The 21,988-nt window shown below is 51.1% G+C and overlaps 1 protein-coding gene across 1 annotated transcript in view; it reads right to left on the minus strand.

The window, feature by feature from the left end:
* Nucleotides 1–3,192: 3,192 nt before the first annotated feature.
* Nucleotides 3,193–21,988, minus strand: part of Azin2 (antizyme inhibitor 2) — a 31,536-nt gene continuing 12,740 nt past the window's right edge. Inside the window, exons 6-10 of the mRNA XM_052177433.1 lie at nucleotides 21,299–21,464; nucleotides 19,582–19,741; nucleotides 18,098–18,210; nucleotides 6,519–6,733; nucleotides 3,193–3,665 (exon numbers count right to left, since the gene is read on the minus strand). Coding sequence (XP_052033393.1) covers nucleotides 3,527–3,665; nucleotides 6,519–6,733; nucleotides 18,098–18,210; nucleotides 19,582–19,741; nucleotides 21,299–21,464 — 793 coding nt within the window. The 3' untranslated portion in view covers nucleotides 3,193–3,526. The remainder of the gene's footprint in view (nucleotides 3,666–6,518; nucleotides 6,734–18,097; nucleotides 18,211–19,581; nucleotides 19,742–21,298; nucleotides 21,465–21,988) is intronic.

A 21,988-nucleotide genomic window follows, 5' to 3' on the forward strand; every position in this document is an offset into this window, starting at 1 on the left:
TGTTGCCTTCAGACACACCAGAAGAGGGCGTCAGATCCCATTACAGATAGTTGCAAGCCATCTGTCGTTACTGAAAATTGAACTCAGAATCTGTAGAAGAGCAGCCAGTCCTCTTAACTGCTGAGCCATCTCTCCAGCCCTGTTCTTTTATTTTAATACCATCTTTCCAAGGTCTTGTGTTTCAGAAGTATATAGGACTTCATACTCTGTCGTTCCCTATTGTACTGTGCACTAGAAGAGGACACATAGGAACTTAACCTCTGTGCTAGTCCCCACCACAGGTCACAGACACATTAAGGGGTTGAATGAACGTTGAGGAAATCACCTGTGATGTCAATGCTAGGCCTTGGGCTGGGGACTTGACAGTCATTTATTTACTTACTCTGAGGAATCCTCTGAGAGACAGATATTTACTGCTCACCGTTTCCCGAGTCTGAACAGACATTTGCCATGTGCTTTTGAGCACTGGCTCTGGTCTGGGTGATTAGAGCACAGTGGACAAAGCAGGTCCTGCCGTCAGGAAACTCACATCCTAGAAAGCCTGAGAGAGGACACACAGACAATGGCGCTGCCAAACATGCTGACTGACGGCAGCCGCTCTGAGGAAAAGGAAAGGCAGCTCCGCGGAAAGGAGCTCCGGCTCCTGGGAAGCACCGCTTTTCAAAGGCACTTTGAGCTTAGAAGTCTTCGCCAAAGAGAACGAGGGGATACGAGAACCTGAAGGAAGTGTGAACTGCACAGATTATCCTAGGAGAGGGATCCATAGATACCAACTCGGCCATGGGGTTAGCAACAAAGAGGAGGCTAATGTGGCCGGGAGAGAAGGATGACAGCACAGGAGTCAGATGTAGTTGGTTTGGGATTTCGGCGCCATGCTTGGTGAAACAAGACCACGGGAGTCATCTGGCTTCTGTGCGAGGGGTACGCTGCCCAGCAGGAAAGGGAAGAGACCACCCTGTAGAGGGACAGCTTGGGTGTCAGCTTCAGGCAGCAGCAGACCTGCTGACCTCCTGGGAGCACATGAACTCAAGGAGAAGCTTCAGAGGGCATGGAGTGGGTGTGGGGGCCTTAGGAGGAGGATGGCCCTCGGCGAGGTCCTCGGACTGAATTCGTCTGTGAGGGCCACAGCAGCAGACTGTTTGGGACGGCGGTGCTCCAAGGGACAAAAGCCCGCGTGGCCAAGGCTTGAGGACATCTATGGCCAAAGTTTTCAAAACTGGCCCAAAACCTCCGCATTCTTTACTTTTAATACATATTTTTTCCTTTTTCTCTTTGGAAAAGGAGATGAACAATGGGAAAGAAATGATTCCTGGGATCAGAGAGATGGCTCGGTGGTTAAGAGCACTTGCTGTTCTTACAGAGGACCGAGGTTCAATTCTCAGCACCCACACGGCAGCTCATAACCACTGTCTCGGGGGTCCAACATCCTCGTTAGGCCTCTGTGGACACTGCACACGTGTGGCGCACATACATGCATCCAGGCAAAAGTTCACGCTTACAATATAAGAATAATAATGTCTTTTTGAAAGATGTGAGTATGCATTACATATTCTCAATAAGTCACATCAAGATCTGTCCTTGGAAGAGGAAGTGGGACATAAACACACAAAAGATGACAGTGAAAGAGAGCTAAGCAAGCCCCGTACCAAGCAGGAAGTCACTTCAGAAGTCACCGAGGCCTGCAGTGAGGTAAGACGTAGTCCTGAGCTGCAGCTCAGCCACCCATGGCTCCGAAGGTGGCCTCCACCTTTGGGAGCAGGGACCAGTTCCAGAAAGACAGTGACCCATGTGTCCCGCATCCCCTGACTCCCCTCGATTTGAAGCATGAGTGGGAACAGATCTGCTCAGACAGCTGACGCGGGCATCTCAGAAATGGCCTCGCGCAGGGCTGAGACTGGATTGGGACAAACTCCTTGTGATTGTCCTGAGTTGACGCCCTGAGCTTTCAGTCTGTCCCTTGTCAATGTATGAAGACTAGGCCCAGTCGTGAAGAGGAAGATAGCCTTGATTATGGTGAACACACAGCACACTAGATGACCTAGATGATCTCAAAGCCATGTACAAGCCGAGACTAACTGGAACTCTAAAGCCAAGAGGCCAGGCCTATCCCAAGACACGCCCCGTAAAGACAGACATCGTCATACTGAGATGTCCCAACTGGCAAGAGCACAAGAATGCAAAGATTAATATTGCCAGGGGTTGTGGGGAGGGAAAATGGAAGGGGAGGGCTTGGTGCTGAGATATTCTGAGGAGTATTCACCCTCACTGGCTCAGCAGTTAAAGAAGCTCTCTGCCAAGCAAGCTGACAACTGAGTCTAATCCCCAGGCTCCACGCAATGAGAGAACTAACTCCTAAAAGCTGTTCTCTGACCTACACACACACACAGATGCATGTGCACCATAGCACATGTGTCCCTGCACACATACACACAATAAATAATAACCGTTTTTCAAAAAAGTAAAGGTAATTTTATGGCACATGACTTTGTCTCAGTTTCCCTTAAATTTGGGAGAACACTCTTTAGGATGCCCACAGAAGCTAGGGGAAGTCTAAATTTGAACAGGCTTTGCTCAGCACACGCCCCGGAAGCGTAAGTTAAGACTGTGGCCGTAGGAAGGAGCCTGTGTCCTGGTAAGAACAGCCCGTCTGAGGAGACATCGGGACCCAGGGTACTGGACCCAGCAATGCTCTGTGCCAGCCTTGTTCTGACAGCTGCTGCATGGGCAAGCCAAGCGCGAGTAACTTAACTGCCTTGCCAGCTTGCAAGTCTACTCAAAGCATCCTGGGGACAGGGATGTGGCTAAAATGGCAACTCAGCGGCAAAGCACTGGCCTGGCGTGCACAAGGCCCTGGGTTCGAGCCCTGGAACAACAAAACGCCTACTCCCCACTTCTTTGCTCTCTATTTCTGAAGCTTCTCTGGGCCAGGCCTTAGCCTTTATGGTGGGTCACAGAGGCCACAGCCAGTCACGAGTTCAGGAAAGGTCGTAATTCTGCTTCCCACCTCACTTCACCCCACCTCGTGACCCCATCATGTGAGGAAGACAGTGATGAGTCAGAGAAGCGGCTGACAGTGAGCAGTGCTGGTTCAGGAGCAGAGGCGGGCTGTGGTGAGGAACTCGTCTCCACATGTCCACTGGGCCAGGCTCTCCCAGCCCCGCTAGGCTGCTCTGCGAATGATTCCACTGAAGATTTTTTTTAAAAAACTAAATATTTATTTGGTTCATATTTACAAAGGTGGGGAGGAGAGTACGAGCCACCCCAAGCGCACCCCCACACCTGGATGGCCAGGCCCTCACGCTGCAGAGGCAGACACGGCGGGAAGGGACAGGATTTATGTTGCATACTTGAACTACAGCGAGTGTAAGACTGGTCCTAGTTACAGGGCAGAAACACTACAGGTGGAGCGTGGGGGTGGCGGAGTGAGCACCAGAGTCCTGGCCAGAGGGTACCAGCTTGCCGCCCTGCCCACCTCTCCGGAGGCATCTCCTCGGCCCCGCTGGGTCCTCTGGGAAAACAGGCCCGCTCACATGATGCTCGCCGGGGTGAAGACAGGGCCCCCACACAAGGTGTCTGTGATCTCCCAGCCGCAGGACAGAGGTTTGCACACACCCTCGGCGTCCTGGTCTTCTTCTGCAGGCAGCAGCTGCCCTCGAAGCGCTTCCCTGAGAGCAAGAGACAAGTGGAGATGGCATCTGGCATGGGGACAGAGGCCTGGAGCTTCCTGTGGCTCCTGCTTCTATAGAGTCCAGTCACTACACAGGGCTTTCACCTGAGCCCTAAGCACAGACAAGGGCAGGGACAAGGGAGGCCTGTGGCTTGTGTTCCCACTGTTTCTCCCCAGTGGCTCCCACCACCTAATAAAGGATAGGCACTCACATTTATTGAGATTTTTTGTGCATTAGACATGGTGCCAGGAACTCTGCCCTGCCCCACCCCACCCCCATTACCTAAGTCCCTTCTTCCAAAAGCACTGTAGGAAAACCAAACCATCTGTTTTCCTGAAGAGGAAACTGAGACTCAGAAAGGAACAGCAGCTCAGGACTCCTCCCTAACAGGTGCAGAGACTAGGACCCAGCCCAGCTCTCGCCCCCACACCCCAGGTTTAGCCCGTTGCCTGCCATGTCCCACTCTCACAAGCCAGTTCTTATCCTCTCTCCCCATAGGGATGTGCAGTCCCACCATCTGATCAGCTGCTCGCCACAGCCAGCAACCCTGATCCACACCCAGCCAAGACCTGCCCAGCCCAGCCCAGCCCAGCCCAGCCCTGCCCAGCCCTGCCCAGCCCAGCCCTGCCTTGCCCAGCCCTGCCCAGCCCAGCCCTGCCCTGCCCAGCTCCTAAGCAACCCATTCATCCATCTCTGTCTCTCACTGGGATCCTCCATCTTCCCTGACCTGCTTCCATCCCTCCAGACAGACACAGCACAGAAGACAAACGTGCACCTCCAGCACCTTCCTCCCACACTCACAGCCCCAGAGATCGGCCCCTGTGCACGCCATGTCCCCAGATGGCACTGTAGCACCTGTCACACATCCCTCCCCAGCGCCACGCTGTCCTATCTGCAGTATCCACACTCGCTAATTCCTCCCCAGCATCCGGGTTTGGAGCCCTACAGACACTGCAGGGCCCTACTCACAACCCTGGCATCCCTTCTCCAACACCGGGGAGGGGGTGTGGCTGTATCCCTCACTGTTGCCATGCTGCGGCAGGTTAGCACCCTACAGCCACTCACTGGGCAGACAGGGGTCCACGCTAGGGGGCGCTGTGGGGAAACCGTTCCGAGGACAGCACCACCTTGCCTTTCACCGCTGGGGTCCACCCCTCCTCTTCTATTCAATTCCTCACCGTCATTTTCCACCTGTCCTGACATTCCAGTCCCCTCCCCTGGCAGGAAGACCTCCCTCATGGATGCTTCATACGACAGCAAATCAGAGGGAGGTGCGAGGCTCTGCGCCTTGCTCTCCTTGTCTGTAAATGTAGTTTGGGCCCCGTTCTTAAAACCCTTCAAAGGTTCCCTGCTGCCTTCAAGACCACGTCCAGGACAGGCCTCCAAGGTTCTCAGCTCGGTCTTCCCAACATGCCGTTGTGTGAGGATGGACACCCACCAACAATTCTCGACAGAACAGGCCTCTCAGGTCTCCTCACTTTTCAGCCACCCCCTTGGCTGCTGTCTTGGGCTTCCAGGCTTCCAAGGCCTACCGGAGTTCTGAGAAGCTTCTGTGAACAGCCTCCGTCAACCCACAGCCCCTGTCCTCAGGGCCCTTCCCACTCTGCACCAGGATCTTTGGGTACAGATTGGCACTTTGGCTCAACCAACAACATGAGACACTCGTGTGCCATCAGGGCCTGGCACAGAGCAGGCTTCAAAGCAAAACATGTTAGAGGTGATTTTGATTCTCTGACATGTCCACTTGCCTATCTATGTCAGCACTCGGTGCCCTGGGTAATGGATGTGGTGACTCTCCACAGCCTCATCCACCTGGAGCGGATGATGACAGGCAGGAACTCGCAAGGAAGCCTGCGTGCTGTTTTACTTTGTGGTTGGTTGGTTGGTTGGTTGGCTTTGTCAATACACCTCAATGGCAAAATGACTGCCTGGGCCTGCCCTGTACCCACAGGGGAGGCACAATGAGGGCTTTGAATGGATGAATGAAATGTGACTTTCCCACGCCTTTCAGACCCCAGACCCGGCATTTGGTGATGATCCCGGCGGCTCTCAGGATATCTGCCCCACACAGTTCTGAGGGGCCTGCATACAAGCCCCTCCCAGCTGCTCTGCCCTCTGAGTCCTGTTATAGCCTGACATCAACCATGTCTGGGAACAATGCTGACCCTCACAGAGATTGTGGGGTGAAAGGAAAGAGTGTGGAGTGCCCGACTCGAGGCCTGACAGACATGAGGCTCCCCCCCGGGGGGTTGGCAATCTCCACCTCAGATAACTCTGACCTCCAAGGAGGCAGCAGGATCACAGTTCCCATCCATTCCTAGACAGGAAGCTGAGCTCACTGGCCCAGAGGAGTGAGGGTGGGTCATAGAGCTGCCCCTGGCCACCACCTCTACCTGTGTCTGTCTACATCCTCCTATAGCTAGAACAGTCTTTAGAAAATGCTGTCAGGACCAGAATGACCACACATCCACCCCGTCCTCACTTTATGCATCCTTTGCTCTGCCGCCGCCGAGGCCTCCCCAGGACTGGACTGGCCCTGCTTCCCCGTGCAGTCACAAGCAAGTCCACTGAGGGACACACCCCATTCCTTCCCCCTGCTTGCCTGCTGACCCTCTTCTCCTCAGGGAGCAGGCGTGGGGCTCAGGCCGGGATAGAGTCCCTATCCAGCACAGTCCCAGCCATAGGACCGTGTGCCATTGGGGGCTGGGCATCCCTTGTGACCATAACCAGATGCCAGCACAGGCCATCCCTAGGTGGCCAAACTGGATTACAAAGCAACAGGCTCTGGGTTCTGTCTCCCTCCTGCTCTGTCCAACTGCCTTACCCCACTTCACAGCAGGACCCTCTTACCAGGCTAGCCGGGACATGGCGTAAGTGACTCTGCAGGCCTGGGTCCCCCCGAGGAGGGACTTTGTGTCCACGGTGTAAGCACCCATGTTGTCAAAGACCAGCCAGTCCCCTACTTGTAGTTGGGGCAGCCACAGGCCCTCAGCCACACAGTCGCAGCCTTCGACTGCTGGGCCCCACAAGCTGCTGCAGTACAGCGGCTGATCCGCAGATGGTTTCTGTAAGAGAGAAGGGAGATGCCTCAGCCTTAGTGGACATGCCTGCCTCAGCACTTCCTTCCCCAGGCACCCGTCATAGCTCCCCTGGGGGTAGATTTAGGGACTACCAGATTTCCAGGTTCCAACACTAGCAGTGTGACCTTGGGCAAGAACAGAAACCCCTTTGTGCCTTGGGCTGCTTGTCTATAAAATAGGGATAAATATTGCCTGCGTTTCCTGGCCACTGAAAGGGGAAACAAGTCAGTGCACATAGATCATTTAAAGCCGGCTGGCAGAGGGCCAGAGTCCGAGGGGTTCGCGCTGGTATAACTGTTGCTGTCACTGAATCTGTGGATCCAGCTGCACCGGCCACTTTACCTCCACAGCACCCACACCTCCACAGCCCTTTCCATGAGCTCATTTCCCAGCCTCTCTTCCGGCCCTGAAGCTTCTCTTCTAGGATGCATGGGCAGGAGACAGAAGCCGGAAGCCCACAGGGGGCGGGGGGTAAGAGGCACCCCGACTCAGGGCCCAGACCAACAGACTGTCACCGAGTCTCTGACCTGGCAGTCTACAGAGGGCCCATGGGCCAAAGACTCTGATTCCCAATTTCAGTGATCCTGGAAATTGCTCTGTAGACCAGGCTGGCCTCGAACTCACAGAGATTCCACCTGCTTTTGCCTCCTGAGTGCTGGGATTAAAGGCCCGTGCCACCAACACCCGGATAATGGCAAACTTTCTTCTTAAATGATTTCCAAATGGACAAGAAATCTCTGACAGTCCATCTCTTGACAACCAAAGCATCAGTGCAGTTCTGCCACAGCTTAGGGCTTCTGCTGGGCAGGTTCTAGAGGAGGAGCCACAGCTGAAGGAGAAACACGGGTGGGTCTTCTCAGGGGCCTCCCCGGCCCCCTGCTCTGCCTGCTGCGGTGCTGGCCACATCCTAGCCGCTCCTGGGTTACTCTCCAGCAAGCCAGCCTCCCCTGCACCCAACCTCACCCCAGATCTTCCCTCTGACCCCAAGTGTGCTGAGGTGGCATCCAAAGCCCCTGGCAGCCTGACACCCCGAGTCCCACCGCTCACGGCGCTTATGATTGGTAACAAAACACTGACGTGCTTGGGCCCAAATTCCCCACAGAGTGAATTCTGTCAGTTGAGCAGCAGTGTTCAGTGTCTTCCTGTCCCCCACACTCCAGACTGGTCCTAGCAGGTACTAGTTTCAAAATTTATAACCGAATGAATGCTGAGAGCGGGTAGGATCTCTAGGGGGAAAATTGGTGGCATGCATAGCAGCTGTCCAAGGGGCCTTGGAAGAGGCAGTGAGGCCAGCAGAAGAAAGGCCAGCCAGTATTTTAGGCAGCTTCAGGGGTGAGGGGAAACTGAGGAAGAGGGACCCTTTCTAGAAGTATAAATGAGGTTCACACAGGAAACCAAAATTAACCAGTGGCCAGTCCTATAATAAGGAAAAGGTCCACAGTGAGAGCTAGCCTGTGTTCACCAGTTCCTTCATTACTTACTGAGCACCTACTGTATACCAGGCTCTGATCTGGAGGATGCGAACAGCAGTCAGCAGGAGTAAGCACGGATCCTCGTCACTTTAGCTTCATACCCTTTTTTCTCTTTTTTTCTTTTTGCTTTTCTAGACAGGATTTCTCTGTGTAGCCCTGGCTGTCCTGGACTTCACCTTGTAGACCAGACTGGCCTTGAACTCACAGACCCACCTACCTCTGCCTCCTGAGTACTGAGACTAATGGTGTGTGCCACCTAGCCCCAGACTCTAGAAAACATTGAGTTGACGTTCTGTCATGAGGAACAGTGCTCTGTGTAGGAAAACAGCCTTTAAAGGGTTCTCCACAACAAAGAGAAAAACACCATTGTGTTATAAGTTGCCATCCTCTTGCCTGTTAGAGGTACAAGCTTGAAAAAGACAAGAAAACAGCTGTGTGTGATGCTGGGGGGCAATGTGGGGCCTCGGGTGTGCTAGACAGGAGCTCTACTGCTGAGCCACACAGCCAGCCCTTTTTGTTTTTATTTTTATTTTGAAATCAACACCTTGTGACTGCTCTATCTCATTCTATTCATTCACTTTTTCAGTCATTGGTCTTTTTGTGGGACGAGGTGTTGCAGGATATCTGATCGCACTGTGAACTCCAAGACTGTGTATTTATTAAAAACAAAAACAAAAACAAAACTTTTTATAGTTGTGTTGTGGCTCAGTCCTTAGCACACACCTTTAATTCCTCTGGCTGGAATACAGACAAGCCCTTAGTACACATCTTTAATCCCAAAGAGTGAAGGTAAAGTTAGTTTGCAGAAAAAAGCACCCATGTTTGAAAGTTATGTCTTGAGTGACAAAATGAGAATCAGAGAAAGATTTGACAGAACAAGATCTGCCCAACTCTCATGAGGAGAGAAAGGGAAACTATTTAAGAGAGCACAGAAAGAGAGAGAAGAGGCACTTTTCCAGGACAGTTATAGAGAAGACAGATTGCAGAAAGAACAAGCTAGACACGGGTGAAGACAGAATGAGTCACAGAATGAGAAGGAGCCGGAAGATTAGAACAGATTGCCAAAGTTAGTATGAGGTAAGCAAAGCAATTAGTCAGAAGCTGAAAGATGTCAGATCGAATCAGTCAGCTTGGAGAGGGGTTTGGGCCAGAGCAACTGAGTTGAACCGGCCAGTCAGAGATCAAAAAGAACTAGGAAAGGGTGAGTTTATTCAACAGCAAGTTTCAGAGGCTGAAAACATTCTAGGCCTAGATTAGATTATATAGAGGCTAGAAACTTCCAAAACTAGGCCTACGTTAGCAGATGGAGGCAGTAAGCCCTGGAGACAACAGGAGAATAAAAGTTAACTTCTACAACTAGGCCTGAATCTAGAGCCTGGCACTTGCCACACAGGTGCTCTACCATGGAACCGTATCCACAGTTTGCTTCATTCTGTATGTTTGAGGCTGGGTCCCCCTCAGTCACCCAAGCTGGCCTTGAACTCACTCTGCAGCCCGCACAGGCCTTGGTCTTGATGTTTCAGCAAGACTGTCTCAAAGATAAAAATAAGCAGGATATTGGGCAGGAGGGGACACGGCACATGAGGACTTGAGGTCAGATCTTCACCTCACTCATACAAAGCTGGACATGGCAGAGCACGCCTGTGATCTCAGGCTGGGGAGGCAGAGATGGAGGACCCGTGACCAGCTGTCAGTGAGCTTCTGGCTCAGAGAGAGAGCTTATCTTTAAAAGGGGCTGGGGTGCATGGAAAGGTGGGGTACATAGACTTGATGTGCCCGTAAAGTAAATAATCCATATACCATATAAGACACTCAAACATTTTCAATGGAAGAAAAACAGAGAGTTGACAGGCAGCGACAAACGCAGAGTGGGCCCTAGAGCATAACCTTACGACCGAAACCCTATTTGTGGACGCACAGGCAGAGATCGGACAAGAAATTTCAGGTAACCAAGTCCATCCACATGGTCAAAATCCCTTCCCGGTCGGCGAGTCCAGCTCAGTGACCAGGACACGCCAAGCTAGCTGCTTAGCAATGGGTGTATTCTTGATTAAAACTGCAGACAAGACAAAAGACCCTCCACACGGACAGTCTATTTCTGCCGACGAGCTGACCCTAACTATTCACAGACTTGCTAGAACCTGAAGTGACTTCAGGAGCCAAAGGTCGGCACCCTCGTTTTCCAAGAGTGGTGGCCTTTGGCAGCCATTCAGTGGGTTCCTGCAATTTCTCTGCTGCCGTGTGGCAAAGCCACTGGGTCCTGAACCTGCATCTTCTGAGTCCAAGTCTGAAGTTCTCTATTATCGTTTCTCTCTCTCTCTCTCTCTCTCTCTCTCTCTCTCTCTCTCTCTCTCTCTCTTTCTCTCTCTCTCTCTCTCTCTCTCTCTCTGTGTGTGTGTGTGTGTGTCTGTGTGTGTGTGTATACATATATACACATCATAAGAAATAGTGGCATCACAGCATTTATAATGTTACAATGGGAGGATGTATAAAAAAAAATAAAGAAATAAAACACTCCATTAGAGAAATGCCTAACTTCCTAGAAAAAGCAGCAAGATGGCCAGCAAGGAACGGCGTGCACTGACAAACGTGACAGCCTGGGTTCAGCCTCCAGGCCCCACGTGGGGAAGGTGGGAACCAATGCCCATAAGTTGTCCTCTGACAGACAGACAGTCAGACACACACACACACAGAGTGAGAGAGAGAGAGGGGGGGGGGAGGGAGGGGGACAGGCAGACAGACAGACAAAGTAAGTAAGTAAATAAATAAATAAATAAATAAATAAATAAATAAACATTATATAACTCAGAGGAGCTGGGTCGATGACTAGAAGCAGTCAGTCAGTCAGTGTTGGCACACAAGTTGGCATCTAAGCGCAAAGACAGAGTTTCCACTCACAAAAGTAATGAAAGCATTAGGTTATAAAATTATTGGATATATTTGGGCCACACTAATATTTGATGAAGGAAAGTCCTAAGACCCTAGTGGAGAAATAAAATAGATGAGCTGCACCCTTTCCTAGCTAGAAAATTTTAATAAAAAGTAAATTCCTCCCTAATTTAAAACAGACTGAATGAATTACTCATAGAAATTGCTCAGATATTTTTCTTAGCACCAGAAAGCATGTAAAATAATTATGAGCTTATCAAAGAATATCAATAAAATAATGACATCGGGGTTGGTTAATTCATGCAAAGCTACCTTTATATCGTGTATAAAATATAAAGAGTAACTAGAAAAGAATATCTGTGAGCTGCTGGCCTGCCAGCTAAAGGAATCCAGTTTCAAGCCAAGCAGTCGGCTCACCTTGTGATAATCTCGGAACTCCAGAGGCTGAGGCAGGAGGCCCACAGGCCAGCAGCCTGGCTGCACAGAGACTCTGCCAAGGGACAATCATTAAAACAAATTCAAAAGAAAAGGACTGTAAGCTTTCCAGTCTCTTCAGAAGTCCCCGGCACCCCAAGCACATCCCTTCCCTTACTTCTCTTGGGGTGACTACAGTCCTGAGCAGCATTCTCTTGCTTAAAAAAAAAAAATCTTTTTATGAATGTACCTATCGTTAAAGAATAGCTTTCACCCTGCATGCTTCTGACAGCTACACACTTGTCATCATGGAGCATGTGATCTCCACGAACTGCTTTCTTGTTGACATTTCCACTCCCAAGATCCATCCCATCAACACCTGTGGCCCCGGTGCACAGACGCACTGCTCAGAGTTCCGTGTGGATCACACAATTACACATTCGTTACTCTGCTGACAGACGCTAAGGTTGCCTCTGGTGTTTTATACTATAACTGATGCTGTATGCATTCTGCCACAGCTCCTCAGGCACACGTGCTGGTTCCTTAGGAAAAGCACCCGGGAGCTTGCCGGGACAAAGGGTACACACAGCTCGCTTTATCTGATACTGTCAACGTGTTGGCTGACACAGACACACCAACGCTCACTGACCGCCTCTGGGACACGCAGCCACGGGCGCCCTCCCCCTCCTGTCACTCTGCTGTGGTGGGATAAAGCCGTCCCTCGTCCGCAGCGAGCAGCTTGCCTTTTCAGTTTGACTCTTCTCTTTCATGAACTGCCAGACAAATGCTTTACAAGTTCTTCATTTAACACAGGCAAATGCCAGTCCTCAGGCAGGCACGGTGATGCCCACTTATGATCCCAGCACTCGTGAGGCAGAGGCAGGAGGATTGCTGCAAGTTCAAAGCCAGCCTGAGCTACATAGTGAATCCCAGGCCAGATGGGGGTACACAGTGACAGCCTGCTGCAAAATACATACATACATGCATGCATACATACATAGACAACGCTTTAAAGTCTTTGCCTGTCTACTTTTCCCATCTTTGAACAGTCTCTGTTTCACGCTTCTTTGCTCCAAGTGAGCTCCCTTCCTGTGATGTCACTGATGCACAAGTTTCAGGTCACATTGCAGAGAGAAGCCATTCCTCGGTTCCTAAGTTCCTTCCTCATGCAACCTCCCTTCAGGACCAGAGGTGGCAGTGTGTGTGTGTATGTGTGTGTGTGTGTGTGTGTGTGTGTGTGTGTGTATACGAGCACATGCATGCGCATAGAGGTCAGAGGTCATCCTCTGGTGTCACCCCCCTCAGGAGCCATGTAGCTTAGATTTTGTGACATGGTCTCTATAGTGGCTTAAATGAGAATGAGAATGTTTCGCATGGGCTCATGTGAATGCTTGGTCCCCAGTTAGAACCGTTTGGGAAAGACTAGGAGGTGTGACCTTAGGGGTGAGCTTTGGGGTTTCAAACACCCATGGCAGGCTCAGTCTCCCTCCTCCTCCTCTTCCTCCTCCTCCTCCTTCTTCTTCTTCCTCTCTCTCTCTCTCTCTCTCTCTCTCTCTCTCTCTCTCTCTCTCTCTCTCTCTCTCTCTCTCTCTCTCTCTCTTTCTCTCCCCCCCCCCCCGGGGATCAGGATGTAAAGCTCTCAGCTACTGCTCCAGAGCCATGCCTGTCTGCTCTTTGCCATGCTGTTTGCTCTTTAAATACTTTCTTTTGTAAGAATTGCCTTGGTCGTGGTGTCTCTTCACAGTGACAGAACAGTGACGGAGACGGTCTCTCGCTGGGACCTGTACCGTGATGATTAGAGTAGGTTTGACTGGCTGGTAATCCTCAGGCTCTGCTTTCCACAGCATCCTCGGTGCTGGGATTACAGGTGTGCACCACCAAACCTGGTTGTTGTTGTTTTTTTTTAATATGGGTGTTGGAGACTAAACTCAGGTTCTCATGCATGTGTAACAAGTATTTTGCCAACTGAACTATTTCCACAGTACCTAGATGTACTTGCTATATATACAAACATTTAAAATACTGAGTTATCTAAAATAGCATATACTCCAGTACTCCATAAATAGAAAATACAATTGGTTGGGAGGAGGGATAGTGGATTGGGTGGGAGGAGGGATAGTAGAGTACAAGGGGATTTTATGAGAATCTTGGGGTAAGATTACATTTTGTTTTTAAAAACTCAGTGACAGAACTGGAGATAATGACTCAGTGGTAAAGAGCACTGGCTGCTCTTCCAGAGAAACCAGATTTGGCTCCAACCACTCACATGGTAGCTCACAACAGTCTATAACTCCAGCTCTTGTGAATGCAATGCCGTCTTCTGGCTTCTGCAGGCACTGTATGCATTACATGCAGGAAAACACTCACACCCATAATATAAGAGCAAACAGATCTTTGTAAAGGCATTGACACCAAAGGAGATAAAACAATAAACACAATCAATGTTTCTATGAAGACAATAGTAAAGTATGTCATTTTAGATGAATTATCCAACAAAAGGTCACTATGCTTGCAGTGGTGACAGTGTGTAAGACAGTGGTGATGGTGTGTAAGACAGTGGTGATGGTGTGTAAGACAGTGCTGACAGTGTGTAAGACAGTGCTGACGGTGTGTAAGACAGTGGTGATGGTGTGTAAGACAGTGCTGACGGTGTGTAAGACAGTGGTGATGGTGTATAAGACAGTGGACAGTCATCTGGAAATGTGTGAGCAAGGGGCCTAAAAATGCTCCTAAGCCTGGTAAGATTTTAGGGATCCATCATCCTAAATCATTCTTAAAGGCGATTCCATCTCAACGATGTCAGACGAAGCACTTGCCCGGGATCTTTCTGACAGGAGGATGTGCACGGATGGGAATAACAAGACCCTGCAGCACTTGAGTGGTGGTGACACAGCGATTGTAGGAGGAAGGCAAGCTTTCCACAGGAGCTTCTTCTCTGACATGAGCAGGTATCAAAGATGAATAAAGCATGCCCCTGCCCCCAAGCGGCCCACAGTCTGCAGTGGATAAGCATTCCACCTTACTAAGTCTGAGACTCTGAACAAGGAACTCCACCCCCTAAGGCCAGTTTTCTCATCAGAAAACGAGATCAATAACATATACCTTAAAGGATTCTTACAAGAATTGAGAGTAATGACGTGTGAAATGCTTAACACAGAACCCACGGCATAAGCACATCATATCAGCTATTCCTAGGACATCTGTGACAGCAGCAATGAGGCGCAGAGTGCACACAGCATGAGAGGAACCAGGGCGATGCGATGGGCTTTCCCCTTTCTGACTCTAACTGCCTACCCACGTTTCCAAAGTCCGTTTGGTCCAGCAGTGACACTCGGCTATGGCAGTCCCCGCTGTTCAGGAGGCTAAGACAGGGTCACCTGGGCAACACAGCAAGATCCTGTCTTTTAAAGGGAAGCGGAGGAAGGGAGGGAGAGGTGGAAAGAGTGACTTTCTCTGCAATGTAGTGAATGGATGATAGGCAGGCAGGAGGAGGGGCCAGAGGAGGAGCCAAAGGAGGGGGCCAGAGGAGGGGGCCAGAGAAGGAGCCAGAGGAGGGGGCCAGAGAAGGAGCCAGAGGAGGAGCCAGAGGAGGGGCCAAAGGAGGGGGGGTCAGAGGAGGGGCCAGAGGAGGAGCCAGAGGAGGGGCCAAAGGAGGGGGGTCAGAGGAGGGGCCAGAGGAGGGGCAGAGGAGGGGCCAGAGGAGGAGCCAAAGGAGGGGGCCAGAGGAGGAGCCAGAGGAGGGGCAGAGGAGGGGCCAGAGGAGGAGCCAGAGGAGGGGGCCAGAGGAGGAGCCAGAGGAGGGGGCCAGAGGAGGAGCCAAAGGAGGGGGCCAGAGGAGGAGCCAGAGGAGGGGCAGAGGAGGGGTCAGAGGAGGAGCCAGAGGAGGAGCCAGAGGAGGGGCCAGAGGAGGAGCCAGAGGAGGGGCCAAAGGAGGGGGGTCAGAGGAGGGGCCCGAGGAGGGGCAGAGGAGGGGCCAGAGGAGGGGGCCAGAGGAGGGGCAGAGGAGGGGGCCAGAGGAGGGGCAGAGGAGGGGGCCAGAGGAAGGGGCAGAGGAGGGGGCCAGAGGAAGAGCCAGAGGAGGGGGCCAGAGGAGGAGCCAGAGGAGGGGCCAGAGGAGGGGCCAGAGGAGGGGCCAGAGGAGGAGCCAGAGGAGGGGGCCAGAGGAGGAGCCAGAGGAGGGGGCCAGAGAAGGAGCCAGAGAAGGAGCCAGAGGAGGGGCCAAAGGAGGGGGGTCAGAGTAGGGGGCCAGAGGAGGGGCCAGAGGAGGAGCCAGAGGAGGGGCTAGAAGAGGGGGCCAGAGGAGGGGCCAGAGGAGGAGCCAGAGGAGGGGCTAGAAGAGGGGGCCAGAGGAGGGGCCAGAGGAGGGGCCAGATGCCCACTTGGGTGGCCTAATCAGTGGGTGGCCCGCACAATGATGACAACAGGAAAACAGGAGATAAACTCAAATGGATTTGGGATGATGACTCAAGAACTGCAGGTGTGCCCCATGAGGGAAGACAAGAACCCACCATGCCAAGTCCTTCAGCCAGGCTGACCACTGAAAGAAGGAACTATGGGTTGGCAAGTAAGAGTTTGAAGCTGAGCAAGTTTAACCTGAGGTGAGACATAGGAAAATCCTGTTGCAAAACCAAAACCAAAACCTTAAAAAGGCCTGATCCTCAGAAGGGATTTGCACCATGCCCAGTGCTGTAAACCTGAGGCCCATGGCTCAGAAGTCAGAGACTTTAGGGGGAAACCAATTACTGATGTCTTTCTAAATGAACACACTGACAAAATGCCTTCTAAATATTTGTCTATAGCAGTAATTCTCAACCTTCCTAACGCTGTGACCCTTTAATACAGTCTCTCATGTTGTGGTGATCCCCAACCATAAAAATTTTTTGTTGCTACTTCATAACTGTAATCTTGCTACTGTTACGAATTGAGATGTAAATATCAGATACGCAGGATATCTGACCCCTGTGGAAGGGTCATTTGACCCCTGGAGAGGTCATGACCCAGAGGTTGAGAACCATTGTTTATAACCATATATTAGTGCTGCTCTTGACCTAAGCCCAAGATGCTTCTCTGTTGTAAGCAGCAACGCAGAAATTCAAAACTGGCTTTTGAATTCATGAACTCATTACAGCTGTGGTTACCTACACAAGACCAGCTACCAAGATCAGTCAACATCCCAGCAGGCAGCGCTGATACCCAGTATGTTACAAAGGCTGGAGGTACAACAGTGGTCGTAGGATGCATTGGGATGTGGGGGCATCAATGGAGGGGACTGGGAGTATAAATGAACAAGACATGTTATTGACATGTATGAAATGGTCAAAGAATAGGTAAAACTTGTTTTTTTTTTAAATGGGAACTGGAAATTGCAAGGTACTAGGCTGGCCCAGTCTAACCTGGTCCCTAAATCTGAATAGTAGGGTGTGGACTGCCACAAAAATACAGAGTGTAAAAAACTGAATTCCTGGGTTGGAGAGATGGCTCCACAGTTAAGAGCACTAACTGCTCTTCCAGAGGTCCTGAGTTCAATTCCCAGTGCCCACATGGTGACTCACAACCATCTGTAATGGGATCCGATGCCCTCTTCTGGTGTGTCTGAAGACAGCTATAGTGTACTCATGAAATAAATAAATAAATCCTTAAAAAACAACAACAACAAACCAAAAACTGAATTCCTCTGCACGCCAGGGAGGTTTCCTCAGACAAGCAGCTGTGACAGGAAACCATACTTAACTTTGGAATGAGACCTCGCAAGGCCAAGGCACTAAGGCAGAGATACCCCCCCCCACCCCCCGCCTGCCATTGGGTAGGGAGCAGAGCGGGCCGTGGGGAGATGCTGAGCTGTGAGGATATAGACACAGACAGGCTTCTGATTGTCTCTCCCTGCTCAGCCGTGCCCGCGGAAGCGGCTAGAGGTCCGTACGCCTTGTTACTCTGGCTCCCCTGTTCATATGAAAACCTGTGGCAGCCTCCAGAGACTCACACCAGAGTGGGGATCACAGACATCTGTCAAGACATTCAGTGCTAGGAACAGGAAGCAGCCGGGTCTATACTGACTGAAGTACCACACAGCCACGGAGAAACACTGTAAGCTGAGTCAACGGCACAGCAATAGCTACACCCCATGTAAATGAAAAGGAAGATTGTGAAGCAACATGACCCCAGTGTTATGAAAACAAGTACTTTGTGTTTTCTAAAAGAATAAAAGAAATACAACATTCTGCTTGGTAAGACTATGAGCATTAATCTTCACATTATTATTATTATTATTATTATTATTGCCAGGTTCTATGAAGTGATTCCAAGTACATACCATGCCTAAATCTTTTGCCTCTTTTTTTTTTTTTTTTAACCATTTTTAGAGTGCATTGAACCCAGGGCCTCTTGTGTGTTAGTCAAGTTCTCTACCGCTGAGCTACACTCTGGGAACACAGTTCAGTGACAGTCACGCTCGGCACCACTCAGCCTTTCTGAGGCCTCAGGTTTGAGCCCCCGCATCACAAAGACTAATTAAATAAGAGTTAGATAAAATCACATGCCCAGGATGGCGGCAGCACATTCCCAGGGGTGGGCTCACCTTCTGCAGGGTGGGGGTGGGGCAGGTGTTGTCAAACAGGACTGAGTTGAAGACCCCATAAACGCCCTCATCAAGGTGGTACACGATGCTCTTAGGGGCTGAGCCGGTTTGTTCTGTGAGGGAGAGAACAGGGGTCACACGAGCCCAATGTGAGGGACCTGGGAGTAGGAGGCTGGCACCACAGTGGGCTCAGTAAAGAGAGGACTGGGCGGCGAAGGGTTGCCCTTTCTGCAGCTATGAGATGGACCCTGCGACAAAAGCCACTAAAAGCCATCTTTTTTGGCCCCATGGATCTTTTTGGCGACACGGATCCATTTCTGAGTTGGGAGGACTCCCCGGAGCAGCTGAGTCAGGACGCCATAATTCCCTGTCGCCTCCTCTGAGCCCCTCGAGGCCCCCAGGAAAAGCAGGAAGACAGCTCACTCAAGTTCAGGTCACCAGGACATCCAGCCACTTTCTCAAAGGCACATGACAGGAAAGAGGTGTGCCAGAGTAAGCAACCGGGCGGTCTGGCCCCACTAGGTAGGACTGCCCCACGTCTATAAAAGGTCAGGAGAAAGCATGAATGCACACGTGCACACACACTGGCCACGCTGCCTGGAGCTGCCACGCTGCCAACAGCGCTATCAGGGGAAGGAGCACAGCACTGTGAGGCTCTCCGGTGGCCTGAGCAGAGGGCAAAGCCCCAAATCAGATTCACTGACCCCGGTCACTCATGTGGGAAGCATGGTCTATGTGAAAGGGCAAAGAAGTCTCAGATGCCGGTGGTGTGGGCACGTGAGCTCCGAGTCACGTGATGCTGGTGGGGTGGGCACATGAGCTCCGAGTCACGTGATGCTGGTGGGGTGGGCACGTGAGCTCCGAGTCAGCCCAAGCTGAGCTTGAACTCTCGCCCCGCTCTTTATCAACCCTGTACCCTGGAGCTGATGATTTAAGCTGTCCCTGCCTGTGTTCTGTCCTGTGTCAACAAATATGTCCCCATGAGGTTATGAGAAAGGATGAGCAGAGGTAGACATGGGGTCAAATGCAAGCTCACCTCTAGCTAACCATTAACCTCTTCATTTACGTTCTCTCTGACTCCCTTTCTCCTCCGTAAAAGTAGCAGTTCTCAACCTGTCGTTCAAGACCCCTTTGGGGGTCAAAACCCTTTCGCAGAGGTCTCCTAAGACCATGGGAAACATCAGATACTTACTTACATTATGACTCATAACAGTAGCAAAATTACATCTGTGCAGCAGCAATGAAAATAATTTTATGGTTGGGGGTCACCACAACATGAAGAACTGTATTAAAGAGTCACAGCATTAGAAAGGCTGAGAACCACTGGAATAAAGGGATAAAATTGCCTTTGGGGTGAGGGGAACTGCCTGCAACTTTCCCGACAGCAAATACCCCTTCTCCAGAGGGCCCCACCCGCTTAGCCGGCCACTGTGTGAGCTTCAGGGAAGAACTGGGCTCCCCTGCCCATCTGGCATCGCACCTACCCTCCCTGCTGGGCTGGTCCGGAACCTCCTCCTTGGCAACGATGCTGACGGCCACAGTGAAGGCAGAAGCCACATAGTAACGCCCCAGCTCAGCAAGGATGTCCACGCCACAGCCCTCAGGGAAGTACAGGTCCAACGCTGAGTTAATCACTGCGGCCATCTGAAGAGAGGACCGTGCGGGGCCATGAGATTTCGGGAAGAATTTGGCAGTGGAAAGGTCCCAGCTGTTAGCTGGGCAGCAGCTAGCCAGGAAGTGGGAAGCTGGGGCGGGATTGGAGTGAGGACCTCATAGCTCACTCCTCCAGATAATCCCACAGGGAAAGGGGTTTTCTTTCCTATAATGCTTGGTGCTCAGATTCCAGGTTCCCAGGCAGGGATCCTTCCTCCAAAAACAACTAGCATGTTACATCGTAGGTTAGATTCTGCAAAGAATCTAACGTGCAAAGCTAGCTTTGTCGCCAGGGTGGGTGAGCCTGATCATGAGAACATTTACAGGGACTCCATTCATTCTTTTTTTATTTTTTCCGAGACAGGGTTTCTCTGTATAGCCCTGGCTGTCCTGGAACTCACTCTGTAGACCAGGCTGGCCTCGAACTCAGAAATCTGCCTGCCTCTGCCTCCCAGAGTGCTGGGATTACAGGCCTGCACCTCTGCTGGCTGACTCCGCTCCTTCTTATGCAAACACTAATTATAAGCACAATTAAGTTAAGTGGGCCAGAGGTTTTTTGTTGTTGTTTTGTCTTGTCTTATACGAGAAAGGTTAGTTATTGTAGTCCAGGCTGGCCCTGAACTCCAGACCTCCTACATCCGCCTCCCAAGAGCTGGGACAATGAACGTGTAATGTCATCCCTAGCACATGTATATCTCTATAGCCTGTTACACCCAATGGATTCGGAATGTCGAACCCACACGAATAAATGTTTTCATTATACCCAGCCAGTCTGAGCGCTGGGAAGTCCACTAGACTTCTGCTTTGTACAAGGCCACAATTTTCAATTTCAAGATATCCTGGGACATCTAGGGCCTTCTCCCGGATACTTCGTACACTTCAGACTCCAGAAGTAATGCACTACTAAGGAGATGCGCCCCTAGGGGTCAGAATGGGAATCACTACAACACATTTATGTTGGATACAAGCGGAGCAAAACAAAGGCTGGTTCTCCTCCCGCGCCCTTCCCACCGGGGTTTCCTACCAGCCCATGGGAGGGTAAATAAGACACATACTCAGACCACTGTAGAGTTCATGGAAAGTAAATATACCTTAGCTGAGCCTCGAACTAGCTAGCTAAGTGCATGGGCTCGAGTCAAGCAGCTGGGATATAGCCAGCTCAGCTGTGGACTTGGGAGGTGACACAGACTATGAGCTTTAGTGGAGCCACAACACAGGGTTAATAAATAGCAATAAAAGCCGGGCGGTGGTGGCGCATGCCTGTAATCCCAGCACTCTGGGAGGCAGAGGCAGGCGGATTTCTGAGTTCGAGGCCAGCCTGGTCTACAGAGTGAGTTCCAGGACAGCCAGGGCTATACAGAGAAGCCCTGTCTCAAAAAAAACCAAATCCAAAATTAAAAAAAAAAAAAAGTAAATAGCAATAAAATCCATCAAGCCCAAGGTGTTGATAGTCGGACCAGAGGTAATGCACAGTGGGCTCCTATGCTTGCGATGCCCCTCCGCCACCGTGAAATAACCACCAAGTCACCCTTGACCCCACACAGTTACCTCTTCAAATCTCACTTTGGCTCCCTCTAAGCCAGGAAAGCCGCCGCCAAGGTCCAGGATGTTCATCGTGTGGCCCAGCTCTGCACCCATTTGAAACACAAGCCTGGCATCCGCGATGGACTGGGCATAGGCCTGAGGGTCAGGACAGCCACTGCCAATGTGAAAACTGGGAAGGGAGGAAGAGCCTCGGCTCACATACAAGGTCCAGGTAGCCCCACGTTACAGATGCAATGACTGAGGCCCGGAACATCGGGCTACAGAGGGAGGAACAGAGGAAGGGGGCACTTCTCCCATCCCTCCACGCCTCTCTGGAGAGAGACCTTTTAGGATGAGGGCTAGAATTCCAAGGCATCATGTGGCCAGGGTAAGTCACTAGGCTTGCTTTGTTTACAGCTTGCCACCTACTGGCTGGGGACAAAAGCCCTTACTGTTCAAGAGTGTGGAATGAGGCATGAGGCACTGAGTATGGAACCTTAAGTACAGAATAAAGGGCACTAGAGATGTGGCCCTATCTCTACACGGACAGAAACATGTCCAGAGCATGGCTATGGTCCCTGGCTAATAGGCATGCAGAACTCCCTCCAAGCCATGTCCATGGGAAGAACCTCCTGAGATAAGCCCTTCTGGAGACTGTGGAGCTATGGAAAGAAATGCCAATAAACCTTCCTTCTAAAGAGAGGACACTCTGGT

This window comes from Apodemus sylvaticus, chromosome 3 (assembly GCF_947179515.1).
Source record: "Apodemus sylvaticus chromosome 3, mApoSyl1.1, whole genome shotgun sequence".
Taxonomy (NCBI): domain Eukaryota; kingdom Metazoa; phylum Chordata; class Mammalia; order Rodentia; family Muridae; genus Apodemus; species Apodemus sylvaticus.